Source organism: Spodoptera frugiperda, chromosome 14, assembly GCF_023101765.2.
Source record: "Spodoptera frugiperda isolate SF20-4 chromosome 14, AGI-APGP_CSIRO_Sfru_2.0, whole genome shotgun sequence".
NCBI classification, from domain to species: Eukaryota; Metazoa; Arthropoda; class Insecta; order Lepidoptera; family Noctuidae; genus Spodoptera; species Spodoptera frugiperda.
In genome coordinates, this window is record NC_064225.1 from 7,042,465 (window position 1) to 7,061,475 (window position 19,011).

At 34.5% G+C, this 19,011-nt stretch overlaps 1 protein-coding gene across 4 annotated transcripts in view; it reads left to right on the plus strand.

The window, feature by feature from the left end:
* The window catches only part of LOC118279182 (multiple C2 and transmembrane domain-containing protein), a 229,978-nt gene that overhangs the window by 147,714 nt on the left and 63,253 nt on the right, over positions 1–19,011 (plus strand). For 2 of the 4 annotated variants that reach the window (XM_035598731.2, XM_050698374.1), the window contains 3 exons: positions 13,931–14,028; positions 15,639–15,750; positions 18,181–18,335. In XM_035598731.2, coding sequence (XP_035454624.2) covers positions 13,931–14,028; positions 15,639–15,750; positions 18,181–18,335 — 365 coding nt within the window. Of the gene's footprint in view, positions 1–10,522; positions 10,727–13,930; positions 14,029–15,638; positions 15,751–18,180; positions 18,336–19,011 lie in introns of all 4 variants that reach the window. The other 2 variants (XM_035598735.2, XM_050698373.1) reach the window with 2 other exon arrangements.

Sequence of the window (19,011 nt, forward strand, 5' to 3'; positions counted from 1 at the left end):
TCTTTGGTATTTTCTATACATTCTGTAGGAACCAATAAAAAGGAAGATTTTGGTTCTTTCAAAGATAATGAGATATTTCTGAGAGCAAAAATGTTATAATTACCTGATGTATCAAGTTTTTTTATAGTATAACCGGTAAGCCGGTAAACGAGCATACGTATAGTCAGGTAAGCAATCGCCCAAGGACTCCCGAAACACTAGAGGCATTACAAATGCTTTGCTGGCCATTTGGGCTTAAGGATTTAAGGTTGTTGTATTGGGAAACAGAGAATAGGTGGGGCGATACGGCCTCCAATAACCTCAGTCACACAACGAAAGCATTGTTTTCGCCACGTTTTCTGTGAGCCCATATCGAGCAGGCCCATTCGCCCATTGTTAGTTACTAATAGTTAAAATTATTTATTATTTAATTTTGACATTCAATTTACTATCATACATTCAGCTAGTCTATAATGTCTCTTTCATTATCTGTGATTCAAGATGGCGGTAAATGTCACAGCACTAATAACCGTTGAAGTCGTTCGAAAACGGAATGGCGGCGACGCGTTCATTTTACAAACTATTGTATTAGACAGAATATTCACAGAAGACCTACTCCGCATTGCTGTGTTTTAACACATAACATATAGGTAATACATATAATAATGTCGTAGATAATAATGCTATCTTTATTTTGAAAATAAAAATAAAAAAAATAGCAGGGGTTATTGTTATGTCGATGTCGAACCCAAAAATGTAATTAACTTTTTTTTTGTCTGTTTGTCTGTTTGTCTGTTTGTCTGTTTGTCTGTTTGTCTGTTCGTCTGTGCGCGCTAATCTCAGAAACGGCTGATCCGAGTTGGATGCGGTTTTCACGAATATATTGTGGGATGCTTAAATTTACATTTAGTGTTTGTTTCATGTCAATCGGTTCATAAATAAAAAAGTTATGTCAAATTAAAGAATCACGTCGAACATTCTATGCTTATACCATTAATCTCCGCAACTATTTGACGGATTTGGTTGAAATTTGGTACAGATATAGTTTAGAACCTTAGAAAGGACATAGGATAGTTTTTATTTGTTTTCTATCGTTTTTATTATTAGTATTTGTTGGGTATCGGCCGAGCGCTTCGGTACTGTTGTGGAAATAGTGTACTATAAGTCGAATGATTATTTGTCTGCAGTGGTCCTGCTGTTTCGTATATTCTAAATTGGTTTCGTTGTATTTGTCTATTAAAAAGTTTATTTGTTGGGTTTTCCTGGTTAAATTATTTAACGTAGGTTTAGTTTGATATCGATTATTAGTAGTTACTGTAGTTAGTTTGTTTAATAAAATTGTAAGTCTATAGTTATATTGTCTATAATTTATAAATTAATTAGATTTAAGTCGTTTCTTTTAAATTATTTAGTTTAAGCTTGGTTTGGCTTGGTATTATAGCATTGAGGCGGAGGTAATATAATTTCTTTTTTAATTGTTATAAATTCGTAATTCGTAGCTTTCTTTAATTCTTTAGTTTTAAGTTAGTTTTCATCTTAAGTTCGGAAAGATTATAATATTTCTTTAGTTTAAGTCCGTTTTTAAACTATTTTTTCAATGCCCTAAGTGAGTATACATCTATTAAATTCAAACGCAGAGCTCATTATGTTGATTTTTGAGGAGTTCCCTAGAATATTTTCCCGCGAAATCGGGAACTATGTGGTTAAAACCAAAAATTTGCCGGAAGTCACTATTCCACACGAACGAAGTCGCGGGCTATAATAAATCTGTAGAAGGGTCAATTCTGTTCATTGAAAATATAGAAAAAATAAATAGCAGGGTGCTACTGGGTCGATACCAAACTCAAATATGTGATTATTATTTTTTTGTCTGTCTGTCTATATATGTTCAGGCATCACGTGAAAACTAACGGTTTGATTTCGATGAAACTTGGTATAATTAACTTATTATCCTGGACATAAAATAGGTTACTTTTTATCCTGGAAAAATACGTAGAAAAAAATCTTTATTTTTCAGTTTTATTCTGCTCAACAGCAGTAGCTCAATAGAGGGATCTCCTTAATTATTATGGGCCTTGCCGTATTTGGGTCCAATAGATATTTATAAGATGTCATTGTCAGAGTTACTCAAAATGGAGAAATAAAACTTCCACGCGAAGACCGACATCCGCGCGGACGGAGTCGCGGGCAGAAGCTAGTAGGTAATAAAAATAATGTGTAGCATAACGTTTGTATTTTGGTAATAAAAATAATGTTGCGCCAAAGACAATATCACTATCATAACGGACGTTTTGTTGGTTCTACTTTTGCTTGAAACTTGTTTAACACATTTATGTTATATACGTTCAAGTAAAGTTAAAAGCATAAACAGTACAATAATGCCAACAATATTGTCTTATATTCATTTCTAAATAGCAACGATAGACAATTTTATTGCATTACTAAAAGTTTTTAAGCCAACCACAAACCAAACCAAAAATCAATAAAATAAAAATTATGAACACCTAACCTTCTGCATAACAACTGTACAGTGTGTTGTGTAATCAAGGGAAAAGCGTAGTTCCGCGAAAGACGTGACAAAGCCGCACCGTGCCAATATATGAGCTTTTACAATGAAAAATGTACCGCGAAACTATGAAGATTTTTCATCATAAGGGTGGTTTTCTTTTGCACTCTTTGATGTTTTATAAAGGCTGGTTTTTCTTGAGGCATTTGCTTTCAGATCCTAGGTGCTAAAGCTAGATATTTTAGCTTTGATCGAATTCATTTACAATCAATGTCTAAGGTGTTCTGTGCTATGCGCCAAATGGCACAATACAATTAAAAATATAATATGTATCAAATAAGGGCTGTCTGTCTGTTTTATCATACCTATTGTAAAATTATTTTTGACTTTTCCATTCCTTCGAATCAAATGGCTCTTGAGCCATTTATGAGTGCTGAGTTGCTTAAATTAACTTTTCAGTATACCGAGCCGCCGACTTATTACCAAACTCTGACGCTTAGTGAATTAATAAAATATTTACTCGTCTGTCTAGTGATTAAATAAAAAGACAAAAAGAGCGTTTTTTTAAAACAAATTCAATAGTTTCACTGAGCTTTTGTCGTGAAAATGCACTGGAATTTCCACCTAAATTTTCCCTAGCCGCTGTCTTGTCAAATTACTGTCGTATCGTATTAGAGCTTAGCTGGTTAGAAAAGAGCGCGTTTTTTTTCTTCTTCTTTTAAAAATCTTTTTTTTTTATTTGAAAATCGTTTATTTACTTACCGATACATGCATTTAACTTACTACAAAGCTTTGCCAAACTGCTTAACAGTTTGTTGGCAAAAATAGTGTTCTTACGTTTTATGTTTATACATATTATATATTTGAGTCTTACGGCAGGCACAAATCAATATAATGAATACCTACAAGTACATGGGATAAGTACCAATCTGTTTAAAAACACGTGGCCCAGAATTGATCCAAAATTTGACATATGAATGTACCAACTTTACTAGAAATTGTGTGAGTGCTATTGATTATATGAAGTACCTACATATTCTACACACAATAATGCTATAATCTAATCTCCAACCTAGATAGACATGTTAACACCGTCACACATAATGACACAATTATGTCACAGCACAGGGGGACCGTGTATAATGAACACAGATATATTTTCATATAGATTAGATATAGAGGGACTGTTAACAATGTTATTACAAAAATTGTCGTATATTGGGTTTGGGAATTTTAATTGTGTTGCCACAAAGGATATCCAGAAAACAATGAATATATCTATTTTTTTTTTAGCGTTTAATTGAAGAAGCTTTAAACCAACAAGCAAGAAAGGTGGTCAATTTTAATCGTAGCCAAATACTATCTCCAATTGCTACGCCGCTACGAAAGTGCTACGAACTGCTACGAGCAAGGTGGCTGTTTTGTTCTTCAAACAACTCGCTGTTTGCTTACACCATCATACCTAAGAAGGTTGTTATCAGAACTTTATATATATACACGCGTCATAACACATCCAGTGCTAGAAATAGGCCACTTATTAGACATTCCAATACTACACCACTGAATTTGATTCTAGAACTTTTCACTTACTCATATTACTAAAGGAAAATCAAGAAACTTCTTACTTTGGACCTTTCAAAACTAAATGTAAGCTTATAGATGAACAAAAATAACCATTTTAAAACAGCAACGTCACGCCTTTTATCCCCGAAGGCGTAGGCAGAGGTGCACATTACGGCACGTAATGCCATTATACAATGTACACCCACTATTCACCATTTGTGTTATAAGTCCTATGTAATAGGGGGTGAGCCTATTGCCATATACTGGGCACAATTCCAGACTTCGTGCTATTACCGAAAAATTTTCGAAAAACCGACAAAAGCCCAGAAATATTAGACCTTTAATCCAACCCGAGACCCCTTGTTTGACAGTCGCACTTGCAACCACTCGACCAATGAAGCCATTTCAAAATGAAACATAAACCGTATCAACTACAATATACAACTCAAAATTACCTGATTTCTTAACTCTCAAGGTCTTCAACCCTATCAATATCGAATCAAAAGACCGTTTATACCCAGGAAATGGCTCGATCCCCTACATCCAACCACCGCAACAACCATATATTTACCCCGTTTTATGGGCAAAACAAGGTCAGCCTATGTATATTTAGAAACCTTACCTACATGTTGATTTTATGATGAATTATTAAAAACTTACGTGGTTAAGCTAGGGGGAAATTTTTCGTTGGTTACTCGTGACTGTCTTATTTATGAATTTACGTTGAAATATATCCTACTATCCTTCTAATATTATAAATGCGATAGTTGGTGAGTATGAATGTTTGTTACTCTTTTACGGGATATAATATACTAGCAAATTCGGTGAACTCCGTTTCTCTTGAATTTTTCCTGAACTTTCTGACGGAGCCCGAGACCTTTCCAAAAATGCAAAACGTGAAAATGGGTTCGTGGTTCTGTCAGTTAGGAAAACCCGACTTATTTTTATATAATGGATAATAGGAATAAAATATAGTATAGGTAATATAGTACTAATATAAATGTGAATATTTGTGTGTATATTTGTTACTTAATCAACAAAATGGCTGAAGGGATCAGGATGAAGTTTGAAACACATACTATTTCATCCTACTGTAACTCAGGCGAAGCCATTGACAGAAGCTAGTCAAACATATTTTACAAAATAAAGATAAGTATGTATGTACGTTCGTGCGATTGACCGTTCATCACACTTAAATGAGACTATATATGATTACTTGATGCTTTGGAAAATAATAACCGAATCAAAATATTATTCCTAACATATTTTATTTATCTTCCATGTTTTATTGTTTCTTATATTCGAAGATTTGTTTAGTATTTCGTCTGAGCGAAATAAGTAACACTAGTCATAAATACACATCTAAACATACACATCTATCTTTGTCTGCACATTTTATATAGATAAATGTCTCCACTAGGGTTCAATCTAAAAGGATCTCATAGTCATAAACCTTAGGGAATTTTATTACAGATTTTGAGTGATATTATTTCTAGATTCGGTAGACATCTATTTTTATATCTTTTGGGGTGGGCTTTTGAACACCATCTAGATAAATTTTGATGAATGTCAGTGTTATTTCGACAAGTATATTGATTTTTCTATACACTCGTATAACGTAATAGCTCTATTGTATGTCGTTTAAATCCTTAATTATAATTTAAATGCTTAATAAGATATATAATAATATATGAGTACAATAGACACAACACGCATACAATGATTACTAAATTACTGTCTGCCAATAAAAATAAAAATATTTGATTTGATTTAAAAATCAATTGCTGTTCGTTAGTCTCGCTAAAACTCGAGAACGACTGGACCGATTTGGCAAATTTTGGTCTTGAATTATTTCTGTAAGTCCAGGGAAGGTTTAAAAGATGAGAAAAATATTATGCTTGAGGCGGTATGAAGTTTGCCGAGTCGACTATATAAACAGTCAACACCTTGACTAAAGACGAATCCTCTGCTAGCGCCTGATCACATTTGGCCTGTATGGTGTTTCATATATTAAGCATGTTTGAAATTCAGTCTAACTACTAAAGAACTTGAGAATTTTCTCCACCTACGTCTTTTCTACGTAGTCCACTATATGTCATAGTATTATGCACTTAAGCACCTTAGACTTAAAGCCCCATTTCGATTATCTCCAGCACACACTCTCCGGGTAGTCGGCGCCAGTTGACAGACTATGCACTTAAGTAAGAAAGCTTATTCATAATACATGTACGTGCTGATAAAAGGGTAGACGGGTGCATATATTTAATGTACCTAATATATAATATATATTTGGCCAGTTAATGCATCTCCATATAACTCTGAATTATTTAGCAACCGATCAATCAAAACACTTTATGATGACTCTAACATTCAGTTTTGTGGATGGACTATTTGGCTCAGACTAGGTTAAAAATATGTTGGTATTTTTTTTTTTTATGGAACACGCCGGTAATCTCACAGCTTACGTATCACCTGATGGTAAGCAATCGCCGCCGCCCATGGACACTTGAAACATCAGAGGCCTTTTGTAATTTAAGGGTTGTTGGGGAATCGAGGATTGGGATGATTAGGAAGAGGGGAAATGGGCCTCCGGTAACCTCACTTAAACAACGCAAGCGTTATTTCACGTCGTCGATATGTAAAGTTAATAAAGTCCAATATTTCATTAAGTTTCCACTATTTCATAAAATATGTTCTAGTCACAAGCCTTTTACAGTGAGATAGACAAGATACCTTTACACTAAATAAAGACATATAGGTATATAAAGCTGATATATCTCCAACCTGAAGGTTGCCAATTGATCATTATTTTTTCCAAGTTGACAGCTGTAATCCTTAGGATTTTGTCTGCGTAGGCTTTTTGTGGAATGGAAATTGTATGTTTGTTATTGGGATTCAGTATCTAGGATAAATGTGGAGTGTTCCTAATTCCGTACAGCGAGTAGTTATAAAGATTTTCTCGTGAAATATCACAGAAAAACTTTTTATGGTTTTGACTTGGAAAGGTGTTTATTAAGTTAACTTCAACGTCAATTAACGTCAGCTTTCAACGTCACGCCTTTTATCCCCGAAGGGGCAGGCAGAGGTGCACATTACGGAAAAATTGCCAATAATAGTCTAAGCGTGCTTTTCCACCAGAGTTCGAGTATGCGATGTATCGATAGTAGGGAAGCCATCCATAGCACGCATCTTTCCATATAAAACAAACACCTTAGCTATGTCAGTTTCCACCAGTGCAATGCTATGTGTACCAATGAGACGCATCCATAGCAACGTAGGCCAAACATCTCTGGCAGAAAAGCACTCTAAATCTTTAACGCCTCAGGTACATATCAATAAACACTATATCTGGTACATATCACTAACACATGTCTTGTGTTCAAATCACACAAACACTTTTTGTTTTACGAAAAACAATAGGCTCATCCCCAAAGTATGATATACGCCGATATCTTTCAAAACAAAGAAATAAAATTCACGAGGCGGCTGAACGCTATCAGTATTTTACCCCACATAGTATTGTTTGTGTGTAAGCCTTGAAATAGGACGGCTGCCCTAACCCTGGATCAATATGCCGAAATGTTTGTTGTCTGTCTGTGAAGTAGACTGTTCTAGTAATAGTAACGACCTAGGTTTTATTGAAAAAGTTTATGCGAGGTTGTTTACTTAATATTTTGTTTTGGGTTTAGTCATAATTTGTTTTTTACTTTCGTGAGACATACTAAATCGTATCGTATCGTCACTCCTTTTTATCGCGCCTTTTACCCTAAAGGGTAGGTAGAGATACAGTGTGCACTCACTTTTCATCATTTGTGCTATAAGTACCATGTAATAGAGGGTGAGCCTATTACCATATACCAGACACAATTTCTGGCTCCATGCTACCACTGAGAAATTTTTGAAAAACAAAAAAAAGCCCATTTGTAGTTTGCCCGGCCCGGAAATCGAACCCGAAATTCATTATTCGGTATTCGCAATTCAGACCACTCGACCAACGAGGCAGTCACCATCATAACATAGGCCGACTTTTACAACCAGGTAAATTGTAAAGTAGTTGGCAAAGGCTATTATAATGATACCCCAGGAAAATTAACTGTCCTGCCGGAATAGATTTCATATAGAGTCACAGTTTTAAACCTTGACTTTTTTGGCACTCGCTCAATGTCGGCATGGTGATATATCACATATCTTTATATTCTTCATGGAGTCCAGTCCAGTCTGTTCGATATTTTACAGTAAATTAAAGTAAGAAAATACCTTATCGGTGTAATCTGAATCTTATTCTTTTCTCCAGAAAGATATTAATCGATTGATTGCAAGTAAGACTACTAAACAATGGGTTTTGGTTTTAATTCTAATGCAGGGAACAATAGAATATTTAGACTAGAAATTAATAATCTGGAAATGTATCTAGGGTTTACTTGGTCCGGAGCCGCGGACTACCTAGGGGATTTACCGGGGCTTCGGCTCAAAAAGCAGAGTAGGAACGGGGTGGTTTTTAGTTAGTAAGAGTCTGACACTCCCTCTTGCCTCGCACAAGGCGGGAGAAGTCATTGGATGATTTTGTCCCCTCAAAACCTTTACCTGTATTTATGTAGGACTTGTAACATTAAGTAGCATCGGATAAACAGTTTATATTTTAACTAGTGTTTACCAGTTATAATGTTACAAAGGTCCTACCCTTTGGGATCAAAATGACCATTATTTTATGTTACAACTACGAATTGAAACACAACTTTAACATTGAAATAACCAAAAATAAACCAGATAAAGTTATTATATCAGTACCAACTATTTATCTGAGTATTCTGAGCTAAATCCGGGATGTAACAGATAAGTTGCAGAGATACCGACCCGGTTCAATGTGGCGGTTAGTTCTACAGCTGTAACAATATATTATTGAAGGCGTTAGCATAAACTTAGAAATTATGTAAAGGGTGAGATTTACGTAAGGATAGTTTTAAATGGGGTGTAGTGAATTAGAGATATACGAATAAAGACTGAATCCCAAAAGGCGTAGTATACTGAGGGCTTAGTACGCGTAGTAGGTGTTTGTTTTACGTTTAACGAGATCGAAACGTGACCGCGTTCGGCGCTCTGATTGGTTGATTAATTGGAGCTGGCCAATCAGAGCGCCCTACACCTTCCCGTTTCGCTCTCGCTAAATGTAAAATTAACTCGTACTAAGCCCTGTGAGTGCCGAAAAAACAAGACCTCGTCTTATTTCAATCTCGTTCAACGTTAAACATCGCTTGCCATTAGGTGATCTACCTATTCGTTTCCCCTCTTTCCTAAAAAAGTCTTGTTTGAAAATTCAGCTACATCTATGGGGACGAAATCTGGAGTGCAATGAGTAATGAATACAGTGAGCTTTGTTCTATTCGGAGGGACTGGACAAGCAAACTTAGTAAATTACAGATACTATACTTGGTAATTACTTGATAGGAATAACTACTAACAAAACTGCTTTACTAGTTAATCTGAAACTTAAAACAATTTGTCAACCATGTTTATCTTTGAGTCCACTATTAATAATACCACTATTATTCTTCTTCACTGAGGGAAACAAGCTAAACAATTTGTTTAATAAATAAATAATAATATGTAGTATGTAGGTACCTTTCTACTAAAGAAAATGAAGTAAGTTTCCTGCTATTGAAACGCGAGTTGTTGGAATTTACTCAGAAATACAAAGGAATGAAATAATGACGTCGGAACTCCTGTGCAAGTACGAGTATACGACCTGCTTAGTTTCTCTTTTGTTTTATTTCTTAGAATACCATACCAAGAATTCTACTAATATTATAAACTAGCGACAAGCCCCAGCTTCGCATAGGTGCAATGGTGATATATTATGCATTTCAATACACTCTTTCGCGACAAAACGGTTGATGGGATCGGGTTGAAATTTGGAACATGAGTAGAGTATGATCGCGGGCAAATCCGCTGGCTTAGTTATTATTCAATGCCTAGCAAAAGGATTCTGGGTCGGGCGCTAGTTCGTGGGGTTATTTTCGTTTACAATAAAATCTTCTGAACAGTAGTTAATCTGGAATTGAGCCCATTACATATTATTGTATCGTCAATGCCTTTAATTCCTAAAGGGGTAAGGAGAGGAGTAAATTACAGCACGCAATACCAATATGCAATGTACAATGTACATTCATTTTCACCTATTGTAAATCTATTGCCATATATTGGGGATCATTTTAGGCTTATGTTGCGTGTATTAAGCAATTTTTCGATAACTGTAAGTATTTGGTAATATCGCCTAATGCATGGGACACGTAACATAACAAACAAAAAAAATGTTAAATGCGGACGTTATAGTATGCATACTAATATGTGCATGTCGGTTGATCCCTTCGGACATTAAAAGCGTGACGTTAAGAACTACTAAATTAGTGACACATTTTTGAAATCCAATCAAGCTTTTTCACAACATACTTTCTAATTCAAACTATCAAACATCAGCTTCCCTTCAAAACAACAACAACGAAACAATGTAGCAACATAGCAATATAGTGATGGGACCAATATACCTGTGCAATAGACAATAGATGTGCACAATATGGCGCCGGAGAATAGCCAGTGCATTCCTAAACTGTGTGCTGATGAAGAAACTTAAATCTGCAGTCAGGAAGTGGCGGAGAATGCGCCTCTTCCGCAAACGAGATGGTAAGTTAAGCAGTCATTCGGAAGGTTGTTGTTGCCAAGATTTTTTTTGTCAAAATATATCACACGTGATCTAAAAAATATAGTACGCTTCAAAAAATATTGTACTTTGGAAGAGGAGAATAAAAATAGTTTTGCAATTTTTACCCGACTGCCAAGGAAGGGTTATGTTTTTCGCGCGTATCTTGTATGTATGAGCCTAATATTCTTTATTACCTCATTTCTTCGAAACGGCTTGATGGATTTCGACAATCAGGGTATCGTTGGATTCGTCTTAATTACCCAAGTGTTCTTATATATGTGACGTAAAACAAAAACCAATATGGCGGCCGTGAGGCGCCCTAGATAGAAGGAAAAAAAAGTTTTTTTATTTGCTACAATATGGGTATCAAATTAAAGAGCTCATCATGAGGATTCCAAAATGGTATATCACTGACATATAGAAAAAAATACTATGTGCAATTATGTTCTTTATTATTCAAACTAAATACTCGTATGGGTACTACGCGACGCGATTGACTAGCGGTGTCTGAACTTAAAAGTGAAAAGTGATAATAAAAGTACGTCTTAACTAAATTATTTACAATGAATTTATTTATAAATAAAGGACTAGAGACCCGCCCTCACTTTGCTGAACGTTAAATAAGGAATCTATCTACATAGTCGTTTACCTATAGCCCATGCGACGCGTCAACTGTAAAGACCGTTTTTTGTCTAAAACTAGTAGAAATTTTGACACAGTGTACAAAGCAAATTTTATCTTCATTTAATGTAGAAAATTAATAGACTATTTAAAAGGATAAGGATTAATACTATCCCCTCACAATAAAAGATCCAAAAAAAAAAAAAATTAAATAGTCCACACGACGAAAATTCTTTCAAAGAATTAGACCGTTTACGAAATTTGTAAATAGTAAATTTTACTGCCCTTAATCCTTTTTCTTTTTCTAATTCCTTTACTCTCTTTGTGTTACGCAATCAATCTAAAATAAATGGATCGACGTGTGTTATTTTTTTATTATCTTGGTATTGGAAGTAGTTCTCTCGTGTCGCGGGTCAAATCTTGAGAAACACATAGCCGTATTATAACTAACTAAAAAGTGTTAAATAAAAATAAATAAATTTAAAAAATTAAAAAACCCGACTGCATAAAAAACACTTTAAATAAAAACTGAAAAGTAATTTTGTTAAATTAGATTGTTACACTCAATTAGGTTTCGCATAAGATTATTATTTTTTGTGTATTGATTATGAAATTATTTAATTATGTGGTAATAGCCTTGCTATCTACACTTTTAGACTAAGCTTGTTTTTACTTTTCAGTTTTTATTTAAAGTGTTTTTTATGCAGTCGGGTTTTTTAATTTTTTAAATTTATTTATTAAACATATTTACGTTATCACACTTTTTAATGTCGTCCGGTAATGCGTTGAGCAGATGTACTCATTCAAATAATATACTCTTTCTACCGTAATTAATGCGTACGCTGATGACTTCAAGTAAGATTCGGAAGGGGGGAATTGGGCCTCCGGTAACCTCACTCACACAACGAAACACAACGCAAGCGTTGTTTCACGTCGGTTTTCTGTGAGGCCGTGGTATTACTCCGGTCGAGCCGGCCCATTCGTGCCGAAGCATGGCTCTCCCACACTAAAATATAATGTAATGAAAAAGGTTTTTTTTTACAATATTAATCATTTAATTTGCCGAGCATGACTTCTTGAAAATTAGGACAAATGTGATAAACAGGTTTTGTTGTACTTACTGGTTAATATGCAACTGAGATAGTTATTCTGTGCAGTTAGTATTTCTGCTATGCATGTAGTATTTTTGTACAAAAATGAATTTAACTGTATTGAAAAAAGTAATGTCATATTGATGTGTAATTTCGAATAATCTGCAATTTGAGTTTTGCTACACATTTTAGTTTATTAAATAAACTAAAATCTTCCTTCACTACAAATTTTGTAGTGAAGTAAGATATTTGATGTAAAAAAGAATATAAATGCTGAGTATGTATTGATGGACGATTATTTTATTTAATGTGCAATTTATAATATCCCATTTACTTCTGAGATGGTCACTGTGTAATTTCCAAGTTAGTTTCTCGTGTACCCTCAATCCAAGATATTTTCCGTTAGTTGATATCGTTTTATTATTTCATTGTTTATTTTAAGAGGCGAGAAGTCTGCTTTACGTTTATTTTTAGTGGTAAAAATCATGAATGAGGTTTTTGATGTGTTATTTGTAAGAAGGTTGTACTTTAACCACTCGTTAAATAATAAATCAAGGTCATGTTGAGCGTTTTTAATAATGTTATGAATTGATTTGTCAAAGGATTAAAAAAAAAAACCGAATTCAAAAAATAAATATTCCAAAATAAATTAATATGCACTAAAAAGTATTTTTCGACAACCAACTAACTTTACTAACTCGAAAGTCTTTGTTGAAGTTCGAAAACTTTGAAGTCGGTTTTTTTTTGTTAAAATTATTTTTTATTTCATTTGTTTTTCATACGAATGGTACTGATTACATATTTTTAATTCGTACATTATTACCTATATATTTTGGTTAAGCAAATGGCGTACGGAAATATAGTATTTTTGCGTACTATATAATTATTTCTTCAACACGGAGCCCCGAAATATAGTACAATACTATATAATATAGTATGGTTGGCAACCCTATGTTGTACTGATGGTAAGTTTAAGCTGGCTACAGCCGTCATGCTACATCTGCATCAGAAATTGCTGGCTCCATAAAAGGAGATTCTTGTTACTTTTCCGTTTTTTCAAGAGAGTCTGTTACTGAGAAATAACAGACAGTGAGTTATAATAGTTTCTAGTTATAATTTATACGTCTGCGGGTAACCAGTTCAGTCAATGATAAAAATAAGATAAGTTTTGCATAATCCAAAAAAAAAACAACAACATGTTGTTCACCGACGTCTCAGGTTCGATAACTGCTTTCATCAGACAAGTGACATTAAGAAACTATTTGATTATTATTTTTCCTTCAAGGTAACTTCTATCAGACTGGTGATAATAATATTAAGAAACTGTTTGATTATTATTTTCTCTTCAAGATACCTCAAATACGCTACATGCAGACTTGTCTATTAATATGACATGTGCTGACATCTGTACCTTAAGCACTTACTTTGGGGTCTGTTTACCGTCCTTACTCATGTGTTATCCTTTGTCCACAGAGTCTGTGACCCGTCAGGTGTCGACTGATCCAGCGCCGTCCACTTCTGGCACTCCCGCGCATTACCCTCGACCACCACCCACCGAATTATTGCAATTGGTAAGAATTTTTTTAAATCACAAGCATTTGCTTATGCCCACTACTAAACTATGGCGACAGTTAGACTAAAATTCGATTTAAAAAGTCCACAGCTTTAAGGCGATGGTTAGACTAGAATTCGATTTTTAAAGACACGAAATAGCGAGGTTTTAAACATAATAAACAAAACAAACAACTACATTGTATAATAATGCTTTTAGTGTTACTAAATTGCATGGGTGTAGCTACGGTCAATGAATGGAGAGCCTCACCCTAGGAACATTGTAACGGCGTCATAGAGGCGCCATCTACATTTTATACTAATTGTATTAAAACTACACGATTATGTGTGTAGTAAGGTACCTATTGCTTAGTGTTTTCTATTGGTTATTGGTGTTTATTACGCTATATTTCGTATTATAATCATGATGGTCAAGATTTTGGTGCAAAATAATTAGATTTTTATTATTATGTTATCGGTTTACTCACGTAACTGTTTGACAAGATACTCGACTACTTTCAAGCCATGCTAGAGACTCATATTCAGTAGCAGTGCGACACATGAGCAGCATTCTGCGACACACGACGTGGTGGTTTTCTGTGAAGCCGTGGTATCACTACGGTTGAGTCGGCCCATTCGTGCCGAAGCATGGCTCTCTCACACTTAAAATTCAATTCCCCTTATACATAGAAACGTAGATATATGTAATTTTCTTTATACCACAAAGACTATTGCACCGAGATAAAAGAGGTTTAATGAGGTCAGTATCTCGACAGTCCAGTCCTCGCTTTTTGTTCACAAAGTAGTTTCCTACTATTAATATCTGAGTCTTTATTTATCCGGCGTGATTAAAAATGGACCTTAGTGGATATTAATTGCTTTCCTAGAGGACGACGCCTAATTACTATTTGCCTCCATTTTAATTAAGGCTCAAAATGCACTTTAGCTAAGATTCCAAGTTAGGTAACTAGACTAGCTTATTAGCATAATTTGTAAAACTGTGTCGCTTGGGATGAGGTTTTCTATTACAATTTTTTAGATTAAGTTTTGTACTTTATGAATATAATGTTAAAGCTGTTATTTAATTGTAGGTTCGGTAAATGATTTCATTTTAAAATGGGTCTGTTTGTAATGACGTTGATTTCGCAAAGTAGTAATTACAATGACACTTATATTTTACTGTATATAGCTCACATAAAAGACAATAATAACATGATATAAACGTAAACATACATAATTGCTGTAATTAAGTTAAAACGCCTGATAACAATGTAAGGTACAGTTACGCGTTTACGCGATTACGTGCTATTAAAATTTATTCAGGCGCTTACAAAAGCTTACAAAAATTACATTAGCATATGAATGTAATGTTATTTAATGGATGTATCCACTCATTATCGTATTTATGCGACACGGAAGAATATCTAATAATGTTCCTTATACTGAACCAGGTACTTGAAGCCCAGTTGCCAGTTATTCTTTTGTTCCCAGATTATGCAATGAATAGTTACGTTCCTCGTCAAAACAGTACGTGAGTAAGCCGATAACATAATAATTAATTTAGTATGTCTCACGAAAGTTACAATAAAAGAATAGGCACCTAATATAATATTTAACGTTTTCCTTTCAGGAACCAGACGAAGGACAAAGACTAAGAGAGCAGCAATTGCGAACATTCTCGTTCTTCCAACTGAGGGTACATTTGAAAAGAGGCCAAAACTTAGTAGCTATGGACAAAAATGGTATGTTGGCTCACCACACTATCACAAAACACCAGCTTTCATATTGTGACAAAAAGCCATCAATAAAATGCACAAAAACTATTTAAATCAGTACAAATACACGTGGCGCCATCTCTTTTTCAAACATCAATAAAATGCACATAAAAATATTTCAATCACTACAAATACACGTGGCGCCATCTCTTTTTCAAACCCAGAAGCTGGTGTTCAAATGTCACAATATGGCGGCAAGACACAAACATGGCTGCTAACTGGTGCACGGCAATAAAATGCAAATAACAACACAAAATAATGCTAATATATTACTCACTTATTAAAAGAAATATTAAAAGGATAAGTAAAATATAATATGTAACAATTTATCTGTGTACTAAATCACTATCTTTATTATTCACAACTTATTAAATATGTATTGAATAAAATATTCACTTAATCTATTCGAGTATTAATGGATTTCAGATATCACATCTTATTGGCACTTATTTTCATAACGGGATTTCAATTTGGGCAATAGATTTACTTTAAGCTCTTCTATTATCGGCTAGAGAAGCTGTATTGATATTGAATCATCAAAGCTACTTAAAATTTTGTTTAAATACGAAAACACTCACATTTTTGAGGAATGTTGTATCCCTTATTGAATGCCCTTTGTTGTATCCACGTTGACCAATCACATTGAAGTCACTTTATTTATTTTATCTAGAGTGCAGTTAAAAACTACAATAACTTAGGTATAAAGTCATAAAAAAAAACTATAAAGATAAACTATTCGATAAAACAATTAGTACTACTATGGTTTCATTGAAAAAAATACGATAAAAGTTGGCCGTATGCGTTAATATTTTGACCACACACAAAAATACAAACATCCGAACAAAGTACCTAACTCCTCCTTTTTTGAAGTCGGTAAAAATAAACTGACACGATTATTTTATCACATTTTGTGTGACATACAACTTATCGTTGGACGAACCAGCTACAAAGAGCGGTAGTCTACTGCAATTTTTTGTAAACCAATCATTTTTATCTAGACAATGTTACAATTTATTGCTCAAATTGAGTCCCGAAGTGAATTAAAAAAAGTTTAAAATATTTTTCGCTAAATAAATAAACTGCCCACACAACACTACACTCCACAATATAGTATTATTGTTGTTTTGCATGTATTCTTATGTTTTTATGCAAATAATGCTTGATGCTTTCTTACCATAAGTTCACCTTTAGAATCCTATCTTATTAATAAGTACCTTACCTTTTTGATATAAAGTCTTAAATAACTTGTACGATTTCTATCCGATTAAAGTGAAAAGAACAGATAAAATGGATATTCCAATTTTTTTATAAGAATTCGGTAAAAGTGTATACGATTTATGGAAATTGAATTTAAAAGAAAAGTCTCGTAAAAATTAAAACCTATGTACAATCAAAATATCCAAAAAGTATATATGCAAACTCTGCTTAAATATAGGTACATATTTTTAAGCATATTCAAGTATTTATTGCATTCATAATGTACACAGATTGTGGAAATACAATATTAAGTCACAATTAGGAGATAAGTCGGGCACAGCAAATTTAAAAAATTGTAGGAATGAGGAAGGGCCTTTAGAAATAAGTTTATATCATACTAGCAAACTCGTTTCGCCACCAATGATTTTCCCCGGTTTCCTGATTTTGTCTTGAAAATTTATCCTGAATTTTCTTAGCTATAAACCTCACGGAGCCCGGAACCTTTCCAATGAATGCAAAACCGTGGAAATCGGTACGTGCGTTCTGGAGATATCGTCCGTCAGGAAAGAATACCCGACATATTTTTATATTATAGATCAAAATTACGTGTCCAACGAAAGACAAAATACGAGAAACGGTCTTAAAATCAACTAAAATTTTATTGACGATCCACTATTTCGTGTCAAACTACTCGTATGTGGGTGAGATGTCTCACTAAGTTAAACTAACTTCGTAAACTTATCTATTGGCCACCACACGGACTAATCCAATCGGATTGATCAAACTTTCTGATCAATCTCTCTCTCTCTCTCTCTCTCTCTCTCTCTCTCTCTCTTTTTTTTGAAATGAGTTCTGAGTTTGTAATGGATTGGCCTCTAAGTAGTTTTCCAATACTACTAACGAAATTATATCTTAATTTAGGTACTGTCGGTTAATTTGTGCAGAGATGTTCAAATACTTACGCTACCTTTTCTATATGATCGTAAACTTAAGAAACATAAGACCTAGGTACTTGTAGTTTTAGCAATTAATAGCTAAATTAAAAATCAACTCTAGTATCCACAGTTTACAGTAGACTTTTCTTTACAAAACCATCTTTAAACCCTTGAAACAATCCTAGTAGCTTACATAACCTAGGTTTTTTATTTGATTTTGCTTTTTTCTCTTCTAACTGTAGTGTTTTGTGGGGTCCAAAACCAGGTTTGTTGTCAGGCACGAGTGATCCCTACGTCAAGTTTAAGGCTGGGGGCAGACTGCTGCACAAGTCGAGGATCGTGTATAGAGACCTCAATCCAGTGTGGGATGAGTGCTTCACTGTGCCTATTGAAGATCCCTTCCAGCCAGTGCAGATAAAGGTGAGTGGGTTTTTGTAATGAAACTGCCCTAATAACTTAGTGGTTGTTGCAAGTATTGTTTGAAGTAACGAAATCAGTACTGATGATCAAAGCGCGTTCGACGCTATGATTGGTTGATTTATTCGAGCCGGCCAATCAGACCGCCGAACGCGCTCTCGTTTCGATTACTTTAAGCGTAAAGCAAACACGTATTAAGGGTACTGATATTGTTTTTTTTATGAGATATAAACGAGCAGATGGATCACCTGATGGTAAGCAATCGCCGGCGCCCATGGACACCCGAAACACCAGAAGCATTACAAGTGCGTTGCCGGCCTTTTGGGGGTTAAAAATTCGAGAATTGTTTAGGAATCGGAAATTGAGAAGATTGGGAAGGACGGTAATAGGGCCTCCCGTAACCTCACTCATACAATGCAAACGTTGTTTCACGTCGGTTTTCTATGAGGCCGTGGTATCACCGTAGTTATACCTAACCGTTTTTTCTCACAGAACTGTTAAGTTGCCTGGTGTCTGAATTTTACCTCGTATCCTATGATTAAAGTTACATAAATCCCCAGTTTAAAATATCATCATCAAGATAGATAGGTACAGGACACCCTCTGCATAATAGGAAAAGGAGGGCACTTAATACTCATGGAATAGCTACATAAAAATAGACACTATAAATCAAAATAAA